Source organism: Tursiops truncatus, chromosome 10, assembly GCF_011762595.2.
Source record: "Tursiops truncatus isolate mTurTru1 chromosome 10, mTurTru1.mat.Y, whole genome shotgun sequence".
Classification (NCBI taxonomy): Eukaryota; Metazoa; Chordata; class Mammalia; order Artiodactyla; family Delphinidae; genus Tursiops; species Tursiops truncatus.
In genome coordinates this window covers 37,337,712-37,356,344 of record NC_047043.1, presented here as the reverse complement: position 1 = coordinate 37,356,344, position 18,633 = coordinate 37,337,712, and the positions used below count along the sequence as shown (strand labels likewise).

General features: G+C 45.0%; 1 protein-coding gene across 2 annotated transcripts in view; it reads left to right on the top strand.

The window, feature by feature from the left end:
- PNPLA1 (patatin like domain 1, omega-hydroxyceramide transacylase) overlaps positions 1–12,370 on the top strand; it is a 41,819-nt gene extending 29,449 nt beyond the window's left edge. Inside the window, exons 6-7 of one of the 2 annotated variants that reach the window (XM_019949662.3) lie at positions 3,665–4,234; positions 6,786–12,370. In XM_019949662.3, coding sequence (XP_019805221.2) covers positions 3,665–4,234; positions 6,786–6,985 — 770 coding nt within the window. In that variant the 3' untranslated portion in view covers positions 6,986–12,370. The remainder of the gene's footprint in view (positions 1–3,664; positions 4,235–6,785) is intronic. The other variant, XM_019949661.3, reaches the window with a different exon arrangement.
- The last annotated feature ends 6,263 nt before the right edge of the window (positions 12,371–18,633 follow it).

Here is an 18,633-nt window from a genome sequence, read left to right as displayed (position 1 = left end):
TGCCCCTTTGGGATCCCTCCCACCTTCCCTCATCCCACCATCCCCAAGCAAACCCTGATGTCTTTCTGTCATTATAGATTAATTTGCATTTTTAGAGTTTTTGATAGATGAACTCTTATAGTATGAACTCTTTTTTGTCTGCATTCTTTCACTCAGCATAATTATTCTGAGATTCACCCATGTCATTGCATGGTATAAATAGTTCATTCCTTTTTTGCGTTCCAATCCACTGTATGAATGAATATACCACAGTTCATTTATCCATTCACCTGTTAATGGGCATTTTAGTTGTATCCAATTTGGGGCTGTTATGAATAAAGCTGCTATGTACATTCATGCATGAATTTCTGTATGGACAAATTCTTTCATTTCTCTTGGGTAAATACCCAGGAATGGAATGACCCGATCATATGGTGGATGCATGTTTAATATGTAATGTGTATATGTCTACAAATATATGTATAACATATAATATTTTAATATAAAATGTAATGTATTTAATTGTAGTAAAACACAATAATATAAAAGTTACCATCTTAGCCATTTTAAGCGTACAATTCAGTAGTGTTAAACATACACTGGTGTGCAACCAATCTCCTGAACTTTTCCATCTTGCAAAAATGAAACTCTATACCCATTAACCAACTCTCCTTTTCCGCCACCCCCTAGACCCTGGCAACCACCATTCTATTTCTATGCGTTTGAATACTTTAGGTACCTCATGTAAGTGGAATCATAACAGTATTTGTCTTTTTGTGACTGGTTTATTTCATGTATAACGTCCTCAAGATTCATGCATGTTGTAACATCTGACGGATTTCCTTCCTTAAGGCTAAATAATATTCCATCGTGCATATAGAGCAGATTTTCTTTATCTATTCATTCATCAGTGGACATTTGGGTTGCTTCCACCTCTTGGCTATTGAGAATAATACTGCAATGAACATGGGTGTGCAGATATCTCTTCGAGATCCTATTTTCAATACTTTTGGATATGTACGGACTGAGAAACGTACCCAGAATGTATGTCTAACTTTTTAAGAAGTTACCAAATTGTTTTCTAGAGTGGTTGTACCATTTTACATTCCCAACAGTGAATGAGAATTCCAGCTTCCCCACATTCTCACCAACACTTGGTATGGTCAGTCTTTTTAATATTAACCATTCTAATAGGTATGTGGTAGTATCTTATTGTGGTTTTAATTTGCATTTCCCTAATGACTAATGATGCTGGGCATCTTTTCCTTGGCTTATTAGTTGTTCAAATATATTCTTTGGTGAAGTGTCTGTTCAACTCTTTTGCCCATTTTCCCCTAGACCTTGAATATGCTTTATTTTTTAGAATCATTTTAGATTTACAGAAAAACTGTGAAAATAGTACAGAGAGTTTCCATAGACCCCACATCTAGGTTTCCCTCTTGTTTTAGGTCTCACACTTGTTAGATGTTATAGCATGGTACACACATCATTTGGTGCATAGTATGGTATATTGTTTACAATTAGTGAACCAATGTTGATAAATCGTTACGAGCTAAAGTCCATACTTTATTCAGATTGCCTTAGTTTTTACCTAATGTCCTTCTTCTGACCCAGGATCCCATTCAGGATCCCTCATCACATTTAGTTGTGCTGTCTCCTTAGGCTCCTCTTGTCTGTCACAGTTGCTCAGACTCTCCTTGTTTTTAATGACCTACTGGCCAGGTAGTTTGTAGAATGTCCCTCAGTTGGGATTTGCTTGGTGTTTTTCTCATGATTAGATTGGGGTTGTGGGTTTGCGGGGGAAGGACCACAGAGGCAAAGCGCCATTCTCATCACGTTGTATCAAGGGTACATGCTGTGAGGTGGTGTTTGTCGGGTTTTTCCACTGTAAATCTACTCTTCCTTTCCATACTGTGCTCTTTGGAAGGAAGTCACTAAGAGGTAGGGAGTTATTCTCCACTTCCTTAAGGGCCAAGTATCTACAGAAATTATTGGTAATTCTTCATCATGAGAGATGTGTCTCTTTCTCTGCCTATTCAATCATTTGTTTACCTATTCAATCATTTGTTTATATTAGTATGGACTCGTTGATACTTATTTTATTCTGTGGGTTATTACTTAGTCCTACTTTATTTATTTTCTTACTCAAAGTGTTCCACCTTTGGCCATCGGGAGCCCTTTCTATTGACTCTTTTGCCCATTTATTTTTATTTTTTTTGGCTGCACTGCACACAGCTTATGGGAGCTTGTGGAATCTTAGTTCCCCAACCAAGGATAGAATCTGGTCCCTCAGCAATGAAAGCATAGAGTGCTAACCACTGGACTGCCAGGGAATTCCCATCTTTTGCCCATTTAAAAAATGGAATTATTTGTTTTCTTATTAAGAGCTTTATGTATTCTAGATAAATGCCCTTTATCAGAAATATGATTTGCAAATAATATTTTCCCCCAGTCTGTGATTTCTCTTTTCAACTCCTTAACAGTGTCTTCTGAAAAGGAGAAGTTTTTTTTTCTCCTCTCCCGCTGCGGAGCACAGGCTCTGGACTTGCAGGCTCAGAGGCCATGGCTCACGGGCCCAGCCACTCTGCGGCATGTGGGATCTTCCTGGACCGGGGCACGAACTCGTGTCCCCTGCATCGGCAGGTGGACTCTCAACCACTGCGCCACCAGGGAAGCCCAAACCAAGGGTCTTTGATGCCACCGTAAGCCCTTGCATGGTCTGGCCCCTGTGGTCTCCTCAGCCCCATGTCCCATAACAAGTACACCCACCCCTGTTCCACCTACACTGACCTCGCAGGGCCTTGGCTTCCTGCTGCTCTCCCGAACCTGTGACCCTTGTGTGTGCTGTTCGCTCTGCCTGGAATGCTCCTCCTCGTCCCACCCTGACTACCCCCTGGACCCCTCCCCTGTCACGTCTCAGCTCAAACTTCACTCCCTCTGGGAAGCCCTCCCTGCTCCCGTCTCTCCTAGTACCACATTCTTCACTTCCTAGCACTTGTCTTGGTTAAAACTTGAGGTTATTGGAGTGGTTAGTGCCTGCTCCCAGGCTAGACTGTAAGCTCCAAGAGGCCTATTTTTGTCTCCTTCAACTCCTCAGTGCCTGGTATAATGCCTGGCACATATTAGCTGCTCAATAAGTATCCATTGAATAAGTGGATCAAAACACAATCAGAAGGCTTCCCTGGTGGCGCAGTGGTTGAGAGTCCGCCTGCTGATGCAGAGGACATGGGTTCGTGCCCTGGTCCAGGAAGATCCCACATGCTGTGGAGCGGCTGGGCCAGTGAGCCATGGCCGCTGGGCCTGCGCGTCCGGAGCCTGTGCTCTGCAACGGGAGAGGCCACAACAGTGAGAGGCCGGTGTACCGCAAAAAAAACCAAAAACCAAAAACACAATCAGATATTCAATATAAATTCAAGTAAGTAAAGAAAGGCCATTGAAAAGCACTAATCCAGGAGTCTCTGGTGGCCTAGTGGTTAGAATTCTAGGTTTTTGCTGCTGAGGTTCAATCCCTAATTGGGGAACTGAGATCCTGCAAGTTGTGCAGCACAGCAAAAACAGAACAAAAACAATGAAAAGCACTAATCTTGTTTATGAGAATAATTTGGGAAACCATTTTTTGCAAATACTGTGCTGATGCCAGGGGTTAGTAATGCCACCTGTGACCCCATGCTATTGTTTTTCCTAGATGCTGCTTACCTTAATTCTCCTTCCAAGAGAGTGATTTTCCCCTGGGTAGAAGTGTACTGCCAGATAGAACGCGCCCTTGGCAATGAGTGCCCTGAACGCTGTCAACCAAGCCTCCAAACAGAGCGGGCCAGTCCAGAAGAATCCAGACAACTTCACACACAATGGGCTCCCAAAGGGGAAAGAAAAGGTGGCCGTGATCCACCTCTGTCCCCACCTGTGCAGACACCTGAATCCACATGTGAGTGGCCTGTGGCGTCACCTGTTTTACCACCTGCATCGCCACTGGCCTCATCACCATCACATTCTCCAACTGACTTGCCACCTGTAGCACTCCCAGCTGTGCACTTCCTCCCCAGCTCAACACCTGGGCTGTCACCCGTATCACCATCACAGCAGGTACAACTGACTGGATCACCACCCAGATCCCCACCCCCCCAGTCATCTATGTCATCCAGGACGTCCCTGGGGCCTTCCGCTGTGGGCACATCTCCAACATTGCCCCAATGCTCTTCTTCAGCATCACCTGCACAGCCACCTGTGGAGGAACTGGGCCCAGAACAGCCCCAAGGTATGGACCCTTCTGGCTTCTCACAGCTTCCTCATGTCTGGAGCCCGTTGGCAAGTGTGTAACGACATGGTTGCTGATAACATTTGCTTTAGAGGGATGCATTGGTGAAGTTAGCCCGTAACTTTAGCGGCTCTACTTGCTATGAGGACAGACCACCACGAGAGGGCAGTGTACTTGACATTTGTTTTTTTCTTCTTTAGTCCAGTGATTCTCAAAGTGTGCTCCCCAACTAGCAGCAATAGCACCACCTGAGAACTTGTTAGAAATGAAAATTCTCAGGCCCTACCACATACCTACTAAACCACAAATTCTAGGGGTGGGACCCAGCTGTCTGCAGTTTTTTTACAAGCCCTCCACATTTGAGAGCGGCTGTTCTAGTAGATTTTTTATTGTGAAAGCTGCTGTGCCAGGGCAATGCTACTCAAGAAGGGGTCTGTGGACCAGTGCCAGTCCCTGAATTATTTGTTACTAGTTCACAATGAAATGAGTACAGAAAGTGAAAGCAAGCATTTAGAAATGTTTATAGCAATACAGTAGAGCTATGACATCTGAGAGCTTGGTCATTTTCCTACTAATTCATTTATATTGTATTTCACAAAGGCGCTAGTCCATTGTGGATTGTAAATAGTATTTTAAGAAACTGGTTCTTTACTACAGGTGAAGCACCCCTCTGGGGGCTGCAAAGATGAACAGCTCTTTGCAGAGGGAATGGCATGGATACCAACCTCAAAAACGCAAAAGGAATTTTTAAGTACTATATAACTAACAAAAACTGTGTTGAGGGTATTAATAGAGAATAAGATCACATCTCTCTGGGGAGATAAGAAAGGCTTCTTGGAGGTGACATGTGATTTGAAATGGGCAAGATTTTGACAATTATGGTTTGTGGGATCCGACAGAGTAGAAAGAACATTTCAGATTTTGTTTATTCCAGAGGCTCAGGTGCAGAGAAGGAAAGTGCAAGGTATATTCGGGATGAAGAGGATACCTGTTTGGCCACTGTGGGTGGTCTGTGTGGGGACCAAGGGAGAGGGGCCCAAATGATGGACCGAAGCCAGGTTGTAGGGTCCTCATGGTCCACCAGCCAAGCTTCCATAGTTATTACGATAAACAGTAGCACAGGTTAGCAAGGTTGCCTTCTTTGTGGATCTGCCCTGAGTCAGGGCAGACCCCCCCCTTTCTCTGGAATAGGTTCACTTTGTCTTTTTTTTTTGTTTTTCTTTTCTTTTCTTTCTTTCCTTTTTTTTTTGAATAGGTTCACTTTGATTCTTTTAACAATGAGACAAAACTATCAGAACATTAAGAGTCAGAAAGTTGTTCAAAGTCTTTCACCTGCTGTCTTCTTCCCTGTTACATGAAATGCATTTATTTTATGTTATCGCACCTGTGCTTAAAGGCAGCCATCTTCAGGGGCCTGAGAACTCCTGGACCCAGAGCTGGCGTTCCTCACTCATATTGGGGGTGGACAGAGGATATGGATAGCCCAGTGGTTCGCGACTGCAGGCCATATGACCCCCCAGGAGACATTTGGCAACATCTGGAGACATTTTTGGTTGTCACCAAGTGGGTAACGTCTAGTTGGGAGAGGCCAGGGACGCTCTTAAACATCCTGCAATGCTCAACCCCTATAACAAAGAATTGCCCGGCCCTTAGCGTCGGTAGTGCTGAGGCTGAGGCAATCCTGTTGGAGCCTCCAGCTGGTCTCAGCAGTGACACCCTAGGCCGCCTGTAGGAACTGGTTAGAGTGGAGCCCCAGGGGTTCACGTTAGCAGTCGTTTGGCAGTGGCCATGTTGTTGTTGGGGGCGGCAGGTGCTGCAGAAAGTCCCAGGAAAATCCATAAACAAAGGAGCCACAAATAGATTTGGGGGAGTGAGGGATATCCAGCAGGTCCCCAAATGAAAGAAGTTCAGAAGAGGAAGTTATTAATTGATGCTATATTATTTTTATTTACATGTATTACATAATTGCATATTAATATTCATGTGTTATATATCCCCCTACTCATCAGAAACATGCAAAGAGCTTACCTAAGGGAATTCCCTGGTGGTCCGCTGGTTAGCATGCAGGCTTTCACTGACGTGGGCCCAGGTTCAATCCCTGGTTGGGGAACTAAGATCCCGCAAGCCAAAAAAACCCAAAAAACAAAAGAAAAGGGAGCTTACTTAAGAACAATGGTCATGAAACTATTTGTATTTCCTATTCCAGCAAAAAAGACAAAAGCATTACATAAAGCAGATGCTAGAAGGTTTAGACCCCTGTGGGGGATTTTCTTGAAAACTTTCCCTGACACAACTGGCTGCTTTTTATGAGGGAATTGCTGATAATATTATATCAAGGGTTAGCTTCAGACCTTCTGCAGATGTCACTGCCCTGGATCTCAGTCAAATCCAACAACATGATTCTGGTCCCAAATACGAGAATTTGAGAGTAAAAGTTCTTTACTGTTTCTGAACATTTCACTTACTTCCTATTGTTATTTCAAAAATGACTAAGTACTCCTCCCCAACCCCATCTCACTCATGTCTCCTATATTTTCATTTTTGGCTGCAGCTCCCTGTGCTTCTTCAAATTCCAAACACACTGTGCCTCTGGCTAATGTGAAGGAAACCATGAGCAAGCCTTATGCAATACAAGTGTCTCCTCAATTGGGAACATGTTCTTTCCTTTGGTCAGGGGAGAGAGCCCAGCTAAGTGATATTTTCCATCTCTTTAGCTGCCCAAGGAGCACTGGGTTCCTTTTCTGGATGTGATTTCAGTCCATCCCCTTACCGTTCGCAAACCACCACTCCCTCTTCTCTCTTCCTCAGTGAAGGCAACGTGTGGGATATGAGCCTATTCATACTGACAGTGTCATTCATTCCCCCCAGTCCCTGCTGTGCACACTGGGGAATGTACCTTCTCTAAATGCAGTGGGAGAGTGTGTACCCCTCCTCGTATCTGACTCTCTGTTGATGTCTCCGTTCAAAAGAGCTGGCAGGCATGTTACATTCTAGCCTTTGGTGGATCCTGCACAGTATAAGTTAAGAGACTCTACCAAAAATTTCCCTTAATCCAAATTATTTTCTATCAGCATAAAAAGAGGGCTAATATTCCTATGTTGTAGATTGTCCCCAGAAAATCTTTTTTCATAATGCGCACCAACTGTCTGGGTTGCTGGGTTGTTTAACATGTACTCCATTATTGTCTTTGCAGTGACTGGGAGAGGGCCTGGGGAGCTGTTTCTTGTTTGTTTGTTTTGTTTTTTCCTCTCCGGGAACCGCAATACCCAGACTCCTTTGCTGACTGAATGCCAGTGGGGTTAGCCAGTGGAATGCAGCAGCAGGAGATCAGAGGGTGAATCAAGGGTATTTCTGCCCCCCAACCTCATCCCTTCCTGCCTTGGGGTAGCTCTGGCAGTGGCTGAGTTTTTCTATGGCCACAGTTGCAGAGAACAGGGCCTGAGGCACAACTAGAGAGAAGCCCACACACAGAAACGAAAGATCCCACACGCCTCAACAAAGATCCCGCGTGCTGCAGCTAAGACCTGACGCAGCCAAATAAATAAATAAATATTAAACAAACAAACAAACAGGCGGGTGCTCATGTGACTCAACAGGTAGCCTTCCTGACTGTTGCCAAACTACAGCTAACGGTCCTGACCAATGTAGGCCTGCTCCTTATATAGCTTTTGACTATACTAGACTGTTGTTGATTTAATCAGTCAACCTTCACTGAGCACCTACTAAGTGCCAAGCACTCTTCTGGGTTCTGGGGATATCAAAGATGAATTCAACTTGATCCCAAACTTTCAAGAATTTACCCCAAAGTTGAACTTTAGACCAAAGACAAGAGTAAAACCAACTAATTTGCCAAACTGTGAGCCCCATATAAACCAAGTCTTAATTTTTTTACTGAACCATAAAATTGTTTTTAAAGGCACGTGCATATATACATACACACTCACAAATTCAAAATGCCAGCCTCAAACCCAAATCAAGCCAGGTATCATCTACAGTTATTTCACAGGATTATTGAAGTATTCTCTGAATGGAACAGACCTTGCTATTTAATTTGCTTCAAGCCTTCATTGGTTGGAAACATTTCTAACTCTTTCTATGAGACATCCAGTCCTGGGTGGGAGTCCCTGGGTAGGCACAGGGATGTATCAGGTAGATGAGGGTCAGAGGCTCACCCTGGCAGCCATAGGCCCACTGCAAAATCTGGGCAAGTAGGTACTTGGTAGGTGGTAGGAAGCAGTATGGTGGGGAGGAAATTCAGAGCTTCTGCAGGAAGTAGGGCAGATCTACGTGCCACTTTCTGGATTAAAGGATGGACAGCAAGGGTGTAGGACCCAGAGGGCAGTTGGTGGTTTCTGGGGTTTGTAGGATCACTGCTGCCTGGGATTAGTCTCACTGTATTCCTTGGTCTCCATCCCCAAAACTTCCCTGAACTTTGAGTCTGTCTCTAGAAGCTCAGGGTCAGGTTTGGTCATGAGGATGTAGGCAGGTCTGCCATGGGTGTGGGGAAGCTTCCCTGCAGCTAGGAGTGCCCTCTGGAAGCCAGGTCCAGACTCGGGTCTTTGATTCCAGGGCCAGGCCTCTTCCCATACATCAGAGCATTGGGAAGTGTGCAGTTCAGCCAGAGCTACCTTGGTTGATAACCTTCTAGGAGTCAAGGTGCTTTATAAAGAAGCAGGCTGTGATAAAAAACAAACAAAACAACATTCATAAGCTGTGGAAAACACTGTTGTCAGTGGGTCACACATCCTGTGTGCGGTGCTCCTTTATAGAACAGGTTATGAAACTGCTTGGGGGCAATTTACCAATTGATTTTAAGCAATTCCATGCTTTGAGTTCAAATACAAGGTTAGTGGGCAGGGAAAAAAGGCTTAAAAATATTAGGCATAGAGAGGTAGGAGTGGTCCAGGAAGAGGAAAGGTCTGTTCCAAAACTACAATCACAAGAGACATTGTCACATCCACAGGCTAGTCCTGTGTAAATTCCTGGTCCCCAGCTGATCTCTCTCCCAGCAGAGGAAAGAGTCTAGAATAAAAGCTCAGGGTAAATCTCCCATACATTAATATGCGTGTGTGTGTGTGTGTGTGCGTGTTTTAAATTAGAAGTTCAAATCCATACTCTGGTGTGGGTTGTATTAGTCAGTTATTGCTGCTATGATAATGCTGTATAACAAATGACCCTCTTCCCCCAAGATCTCAGTGGATTACAAAACAAACTTTTTTTTTTTCCTCTTTCACAGGGCTATGAGTTGGCTGGGATAGCTCTGCTTAGGCTACAGGTTGGGGTCAAGTCTGCTCCCTGTCCCTTTTATTTCCAGGACCAGCAGTAATGCCAGATATGCCCTTCTCCTGGAGCATGGCTAGATATATATATCAGCCTAGCTTTCCTCTGCTAGTCTTATCTCTTCTCAGTGGTCATTGGACTCAGGTTGTGTAACTGACCTCAAAGTAGAGAGACAGATTGAGAAGTTGAGAGACTGCCTACAGGCTACAAATGGAAAAAGAGGAGGTCCACCTTGCTGATTGCTACCCACATCCTTCTAATTGCTGCCAAGTCTGTCAGACTCCCCAAATTTCCACCATTAAAGAGCCCCTCCTTTGAGTTACTATGGAATTAGTAACTTATTAAAAGTTACTAATTCAAAGGTGAATTTAATAATGGCTAAAACTTATAGAGTAGTTATTATGTTCCAAGCACTGTGGCACAGAGAGGTTAAGTAACATGTCCAAAGTCACACAGTTGGTAGATGGCAGAGCCAGGATCTGAATCCAGATCGTCTATCACCAGAATCTTGATGTTGACCAAGTGGTATAGTCTTCTGGGGTAGAAGGAGCACTGGAGTGAGAATCAGAAGTCACAGAGTCTAGTCTAGTTCCTCCGTTTGGGCAGGAGAGGCCTGGAGGTGCACTTGGAAACATGGCAGGGGGTAGTTCAGGCTGGCTTATGTGCCATGCTAATGAGATTGAACTTCACCTTTGTTACTGGGGAGTCATCATAGGATTTAAACAACACAATGACACAGTCAGATTTGAAAATTATCCAAGAATGTGCAAGTCCACATCCCAACATTTCTCCAAGATGAGCACTTCAGGTGTCTTCCTGCAGTTTCCCAGAGGGTGCAAGTGACTTGTCCAGGGTCACACAGCAGGTGGAGGAGGGCTTGGAAATCAGGGCTTCCAATTGCTCCTTTTTGTCTCATTTCCCCTCACATGTGCTTAACCTCAACTTCTCACATCCAGGTCTGCTCCCTGCCCACTCGACTTCTCTCTGCTCTCCACTTCCGAGACAGTTTGGGTCACCTACAGACCTCATCCCAGCCAGATCAAGGAATACAGCTGCCCTGAGGTGTAGAACTCCCCGGTGTGTCCCTGGAGACCAGACACTGCCTGTTCTGTCCCAGGATACTGTGGTGACCTCTGAGCCCTGTTGCCCCAGCTTCCTTTCTACCCCCTGCTTCTTCCTAGTCACGGTCAGGGCCACCACTAGCCCATATAATGCCTTGTACACTGAGAAAACAGCACCCCTTCCTTCAGAACTTGACTGCCAGCTGCTTGAATGTTGTCATAATACACTGATTTCGTTTGAACAATTGACTGCCAACTGCTAGAAAGCTGTATGAATGACATGTATGTATGTCTGTGAAGTGCTTACCCTTTTGTATTGGCAGTGTACCCTTGGGCAGTGTGCAGTCTGAACAACTGTCCTCTGCGCTCTGGAGGCCACTCCACTTCTTCCCTCTTCCTGCAAAACCAAATACCAACCAGACTTTGGCAAGTCAAATAATATTTCAAACACTCTTTTATCAACTCCTGCTCTGCAAATGGAATCCTCCTTTTGCAAAAGACCCTTGTATAATAAAGTGAACCCTCGAACTGGCTTTTGGTATAAATTGAGTTTTCCAATTTCCACGTATTAGCCTGGCTACTTGCTCAGGATGCCCAAGGCATATAAATCTGTGAGGAGTGTTCTCAGTGGAAATAAGGGGAGGGAAGTCCTCAATTCGGGTCTTAGAAATGATGAATTTGTGTCCTTTATCTAGGAAACTGTGAGCCGAGAGAGAAAACTTGAGCTGGAACGGGAAAGAACCTGACGGCCGCAAGGCCAAGGCTTCTCCCCGCTGCTCTCAGACACCCTCCTCTCACCCCAGGCCTTTCGGGGACCTGCGTGCCGCCCACTACCATGCCTGTTGGTGTAGAGGGTCCTGCTTCCCCCAGGCAAGAGCCTTTTTGTCTAAACATCCTCCCAGCTTCCCTGCAGTCCTTCCACTACTCTGCTCTGGACAGACAGATGGACGTCAGCGCAGACGGGCACTGAAGAGCGAGCAGCACAGCCTCCTCCCAGCTGGCTGGGCTCTGGGCCTTCCTCCCAACCTAGCCTGAGTTCACACTTCTTCAAGATCCTAGCCCCACAAGATCTCATCGACAGGGCAAAACTGTTGCCGGTCAGGCAGAGCTGAGCCATGGACACACTTTCCTGTTTCCTGTGGTGTCAAGAGACCACATCTTCTTCTGTTGCTTGTTTTTTGTTCACAAAGCGTGCAAAAGGCTTGACTTGGAACCAGTGGGCTCCACCTCAGCCGCTCATGGAAGTCCCCAGGTGGGGTTCATCTGGCATGCAGCCTTTACAAGCTCCCGAGGGATTATGTGGTGCAGCTGGGTGGAGTGGGCAGCCCTGGCCTTCATGAAGTCCTCCCATGGTTGTAGAAGAAACGGGAAGCTTTATGTCCCCTTCCCTCCCCTTTCCCAGCCCAAATGAGGGCAGACTCTGTCGGCTCTTCACACCCAAGTGAAAATGGTCCACAAGAAAGATATCTTTGGGACTTCCCTGGTGGCGCAGTGATTAAGAATCTGCTTGCCAATGCAGGGGACTTGGGTTCAAGCCCTAGTCTGGGAAGATCCCACATGCCATGGAGCAACTAAGCCCGTGAGCCACAACTACTGAGCCTGTGTGCTACAACTACTGAAACCCATGCACCTAGAGCCTGTGCTCTGCAACAAGAGAAGCCACTGCAACGAGAAGCCCACACACCGCAACGAACAGTAGCCCCTGCTCGCTGTAACTAGACAAAGCCCGCATGCAGCAACGAAGACCCAGCGCAGTCAAATATAAATAAATAAATAAATTTATTAAAAAAAAAAAGATGTCTTTAACCTCAATTTTTCCAGCCTGTCCAGAAAGGAAAAAAAAAAAAAGGGTTTCCCTGGTGGCGCAGTGGTTGAGGGTCCGCCTGCCGATGCAGTGGGCATGGGTTCGTGCCCCGGTCCGGGAAGATCCCACATGCCGCGGAGTGGCTGGGCCCGTGAGCCATGGCAGCTGAGCCTGCGCATCTGGAGCCTGTGCTTCGCAACGGGGGAGGCTGCGGCAGTGGGAGGCCCGCATACCGCAAAAAATAAAAAATAAATAAATAAATAAATTTATTTAAAAAAAAAGAAAGACGTCTTTAACCTCAATTTTTCCAACCTGTCCAGAAAAGAAAAAAAAAAAAAAAGAAAGAAAGGGCTTCCCTGGTGGCGCAGTGGTTGAGAGTCCGCCTGCCGATGCAGGGGACATGGGTTCGTGCCCCAGTCTGGGAGGATCCCACATGCTGTGGAGCGGCTGGGCCCATGAACCATGGCCACTGAGCCTGCGCGTCCGGAGCCTGTGCTCCGCAATGGGAGAGGCCACAACAGTGAGAGGCCCACATACAGCAAAATAAATAAATAAATAATAATAATAATAACTCACTGCTTCCCAGAGTGCGGATAACCTCTAGCTCCAGCCGAACCCAGTAAGGGAGCCTGGGCTGCCCACAGGCCTCAGATGCATTTGCTTAACAAATCCTAGAATGCTAACCCTGGTGGACTGGGTGGAAGACAGCCCTGAACTGTGGCCCTTGAGAAGGACACGTGCAAATTTAACCCATGGTGGGTGGGAGGCTATGTCACAGAGGCCTGGGTGGAAACTACATTTAACAGGATCATGTCAGGGAACAAGAGTCCACACAAGCCCCCTTCAGATGGTTCTACCTGGAGGAACCTAAGTGTACCTTTGAGAAGCCTGAGAAGAATCAGATCTCAGGTGTTCTTGTACCCTCTGCCTTCTCCAATTCTGCGGCCCAGACCAGTCAAGGGAAGCACCAGGGAGTTACGTGGAGCAGCCCTACTGGCTGCAGTCCTTTTCCCCAGGAAGGTCTTGCTGTTTGCAGGTGACTATGTGCCCAGAGGCCCTGAGACATGTGAGCCAGGGGAGGGAGGATTTCAACCTTGTACAACTCAGGAACACTTATTCCCTGGTGTGCAAGGGAGGATTGAATATAATGTTAACTATTGTTTTAACTCAAAGCCTGTATTTAGGGCCCAGATGCTCTGAGGTAATTAGTGAATTGTTCTTGCATTAGTTCCAGGGTTGCCATAAAAAATACAGGATACCCTGTTAAATTTGAATTTTAGATAAACAGCGAATAATGACCTAGTGTAAGTATGCCCCCAGCATTGCAATTATTTGTTGTGTATCTGAAATTCAAATTTAACTGGGCCACCCACATTTTTATTTGCTAAATTTGGCAACCCTAATAATTCCTTTCTCCTTTTTATGCCTTAAAAACAACAACAACAATAACAACAACAACAACACTAATGAGTTGTTTTTTGATGCGCCAGTCACTGTGCTTTGAAATCAGGTGTCCCTGAGGCCAGAACACTTCCTGGTCTTCCAAACAAGCATATCTGAATGACACCTACAGTGCAGCCAACTGAATAAATTATGTGTTAAACATAGATGCCCATCTGTTAAGTGAGAGATTAAACAAAAATTTATTTTTAAAACTAGGACATTTAAAACCAACATCTGAAGAAAGTATCAACAGGCCTTCTACATGACGTAGGCATATTTTCAGCCCTGGTGGATCAAGAAAACACATGATAAAAAAAATAAGGGCACATAAGTTGGCACTACACACTGGGGTTGGCCCCTGAGTGCAAAGGCCTTGATTCCCGGTCCAGTGCTCTGGACCAGTGCCTGCTGAGGTAGCTCCCCCATTTCCTCCCTAGCTCCCAGTTTGGAGATAGAACCACTGGTTGCACAATTCCAGTTGAGGACCAAGGCCTCCCAGAGAATGCCTGGCAAAATTGCCTAGATCTCAGGAGCTCCCCCCATTCATTCATTTGGTCAGTACTTAAAGATTGACTCCAGCTCTGTGGGGTGGGTATATTTAGCCACAGAGTGAAAGCACTTACTACCTCTCTTTAGAGAGACTTCAGCATAATAGAGCCAGAAGAGATCTGATGGGTCACTAATCCAGCTCAGAATCCAAGGTCTGGCGAGGAGAGGGAACATGGGATGTGGACAGGGTCTTTATTTATTTATTTATTTATTTATTTTTTTAGGGAAATTCTGCTTTTTATTCCACACAGGTACCTTTTTGTCAGCATTCCTGGGATATAGAAAACTGAGAAATTACAGGGAAATTAAAAATAGCACAAACACTAATTCTCACATGTGCACACGCCTCACAAGCACACATGGAAAACACATTTGTTTTGTGTGACACAGTTAATGGGAGTAGGGACAATAAATAAGAATGGTCTTTTTTTTTTTTAACATCTTTATTGGGGTATAATTGCTTTACAACGGTGTGTTAGTTTCTGCTTTATAACAAAGTGAATCAGTTATACATATGTTCCCATATCTCTTCCCTCTTGCATCTCCCTCCCTCCCACCCTCCCTATCCCACCCCCCCAGGCTGTCACAAAGCACCGAGCCAATATCCCTGTGCCATGTGGCTGCTTCCCACTAGCCGTCTACCTTACTACGTTTGTTAGTGTGTATATGCCCATGACTCTCTCTCGCCCTGTCACAGCTCACCCTTCCCCCTCCCCATAACCTCAAGTCCGTTCTCTAGTAGGTCTGCATCTTTATTCCTGCCTTACCCCTAGGTTCTTCATGACATTTTTTTTTCTTAAATTCCATATATATGTGTTAGCATACGGTATTTGTCTTTTTCTTTCTGACTTACTTCACTCTGTATGACAGACTCTAGGTCTATCCACCTCATTACAAATAGCTCAATTTCGTTTCTTTTTATGGCTGAGTAATATTCCATTGTATATAGGTGCCACATCTTCTTTATCCATTCATCCGATGATGGACACTTAGGTTGTTTCCATCTCCGGGCTATTGTAAATAGAGCTGCAATGAATATTTTGGTACATGACTCTTTTTGAATTTTGGTTTTCTCAGGATATATGCCCAGTAGTGGGATTGCTGGGTCATATGGTAGTTCTATTTGTAGTTTTTTAAGGAACCTCCATACTGTTCTCCATAATGGCTGTACCAATTCACATTCCCACCAACAGTGCAAGAGTGTTCCCTTTTCTCCACACCCTCTCCAGCATTTATTGTTTCTAGATTTTTTGATGATGGCCATTCTGACTGGTGTGAGATGATATCTCATTGTAGTTTTGATTTGCATTTCCCTAATGATTAATGATGTTGAGCATTCTTTCATGTGTTTGTTGGCAGTCTGTATATCTTCTTTGGAGAAATGTCTATTTAGGTCTTCTGCCCATTTTTGGATTGGGTTGTTTGGTTTTTTGTTATTGAGCTGCATGAGCTGCTTGTAAATTTTGGAGATTAATCCTTTGTCGGTTGCTTCATTTGCAAATATTTTCTCCCATTCTGAGGGTTGTCTTTTGGTCTTGTTTATGGTTTCCTTTTCTGTGCAAAAGCTTTGAAGTTTCATTAGGTCCCATTTGTTTATTTTTGTTTTTATTTCCATTACTCTAGGAGGTGGGTCAGAGAGGATTTTGCTGTGATTTATGTCATAGAGTGTTCTGCCTATGTTTTCCTCTACGAGTTTGATAGTTTCTGGCCTTACATTTAGGTCTTTAATCCATTTTGAGCTTATTTTTGTGTATGGTGTTAGGGAGTGATCTAATCTCATACTTTTACATGTACCTGTCCAGTTTTCCCAGCACCACTTATTGAAGAGGCTGTCCTTTCTCCACTGTACATTCCTGCCACCTTTATCAAAGATAAGGTGGTGGACAGGGTCTTGCAGCAAGTTTGGGGCAGGTGAGCAGGGGAAGTCCTGGTCTCCTAACTCCTAGTCCAGTGCTATTGCCCCCCACGGCCTCTGCCTCCAGCTTTGTGGAGGAACATTTCTGCGTTCTCCACTGAGATAAGCTCACAACGGTGCAAGGATGCAGAATGGCTGCCCACTCTTGTCTTCAGTCATGCCTGTGAAGCACTGGATTGGGACATCTTCAGGGTCTTCTGGCTAAAGCCGCCGATGTTTGGATAATTCAGGGAACTTGAGTGCAAAGCATAGCTTTCAATCTGGACTCTGGCTCTGGGGATTTGTGTCATTCTGGGAGGAGAAAAAGAACACAGGTCTTAGCCATAGCCCAATTATGTATGGGTCCCACGCTGATAACAACAGACTTCTCATTAACCCACTAGCTCCCACCTCTGGGGCTTTGCTCACACAGTATCTCCTGCCTGCAGTGTCCTACTGGTCCTTTCTCCCCATCTATAGCTTCTCCATCCTCAAAGGTCAAAATCAATGCCTGCTACTTCCTGGAAGGCTCCTGGAACCAACTTGCTTTATTGACCTCAGTTAGTGCTAATTTGGCATTTAATTGATATTTAATTTTGTCATCAGTAAACATTCTATCCTTTTCCACTAGCAGAACCTTCCACAGGCTCTCATAGCATCTTGCACAGTTAGGCTCATAGGAAGCTCTGAATGTCTACTGGTTGAATAAATAAATGAATGAATGGCTAGTAAAACCAGAAGATGGAGTTAGGGCTACTGAGGATGTCAGAATTGATGTTTCTATAATATCTTTCACAAAGAACTCAGATCACTCCATCAGCGATTACCTAACCCAGTTTAGAGGGCAAATGATCCCTATTCTCCAGGAGAAGACAGTGAGTCTGAGAAAAGAGAGGTCTAAGGTCACGAGGAGTTTCCACTAGGAAAACCATTCGAATGATGAGGTACAAGTATCATGAAATAAGACCAGCTTTCTTGAGAGCCTTATCACATGGCTTCTAAAGGTAATTCCAGGAGGAGAAGACAAAGGGTTCGAATGATGGTGACATCATTGCAGTAAAGGTCTGGTTTCCCAGGGGACAATTTGGATATAGAAGTTCTGGTCCTATGTGTCCAACACCAATAGGACATTTCATTCCTTTAAAATCACAACTTCATTCAGTGGTTTCTGCACTATAGATCTGGTCAAATGTTTGTAAGCAGGTCATCTTAAGAGAATTTGAAAAGAGTAGGGAGATCTCTATTAGAGTCCAACAGAAAATTCAGATTAAAAAAAATGCGTTAAGTTTTATCTCTACAGGAACCATCCTACAGCCTCAGGGAAGGGGGGATTATTAGGAAAAGCATGAAACCAGTCAAAAGAGTGAGTGATGGGGAATCCCCTGGCGGTCCAGTGGTTAGGACTCCAAGCTTCCACTGCAGGGGGCATAGGTTCGATCCCTGGTCGGGGAGCTAAGATCCCCTTATGCCAAAAAAAAAGGCTGAGTGATGGCAGTGGAGAGGCTATTCTTTTTTTTTTTTTAACATCTTTATTGGAGTATAATTGCTTTGCAATGTTGTGTTAGTTTCTGCTGTATCACAAAGTGAATCAGTTATATGTATACATATATCCCCATATCCCCTCCCTCTTGTGCCTCCCTCCCACCCTCCCTATCCCACCCCTCCAGGTGGTCACAAAGCACCGAGCTCATCTCCCTGTGCTATGCTGCTTCCCACTAGCTATCTATTTTACGTTTGGTAGTGTATGTATGTCCATGCCACTCTCTCACTTGTCCCAGCTTACCCTCCCCCCTCCCCATGTCCTCAAGTCCATTCTCTACATCTGCGTCTTGACACCTGTCCTGCACTACTGGGCGTATACCCTGAGAAAACCATAATTCAAAAAAGAGGCTATTCTTAATTAATCAATCAAGGCAAGGTCAGTGAAGAATGGCCTCCAGGAAGCCTTCCAGAACCAAACAGCCCCAGGGATCCTTCTCACCTACCTTATTTGATACGTAATCTTACTTTACGTTGTTCTGTAAATTTTACGACAGTCTCAATTGGAAAGCCAAGCAGCACAACCCATGGAATCATAAGAGGGCAGCTAAGATAGTAGCTGGTCCAACATCCCGTACTGATGTCAAGAAGTGTGAAAATGCACATCCAGTGGGAGACCAAATAAAGAAGATGCTGATTAGCTAATGAGCAGGCAAAGAGGGCGGGGTTTGGAAAAGAAAGAGGCTGCTGTGGTGTAGAATTGTCTCAGAAGGCCTTGACAAGGTGGTGGCGTTTGAGCTGGATCCCAGAAGTCCTGAAGTAAGCAGGGGAGGGGAGAGGGCTGTAGGCAGATCCTTGTGATTGTGAGTCTGTGGCCCCTCATGCCATA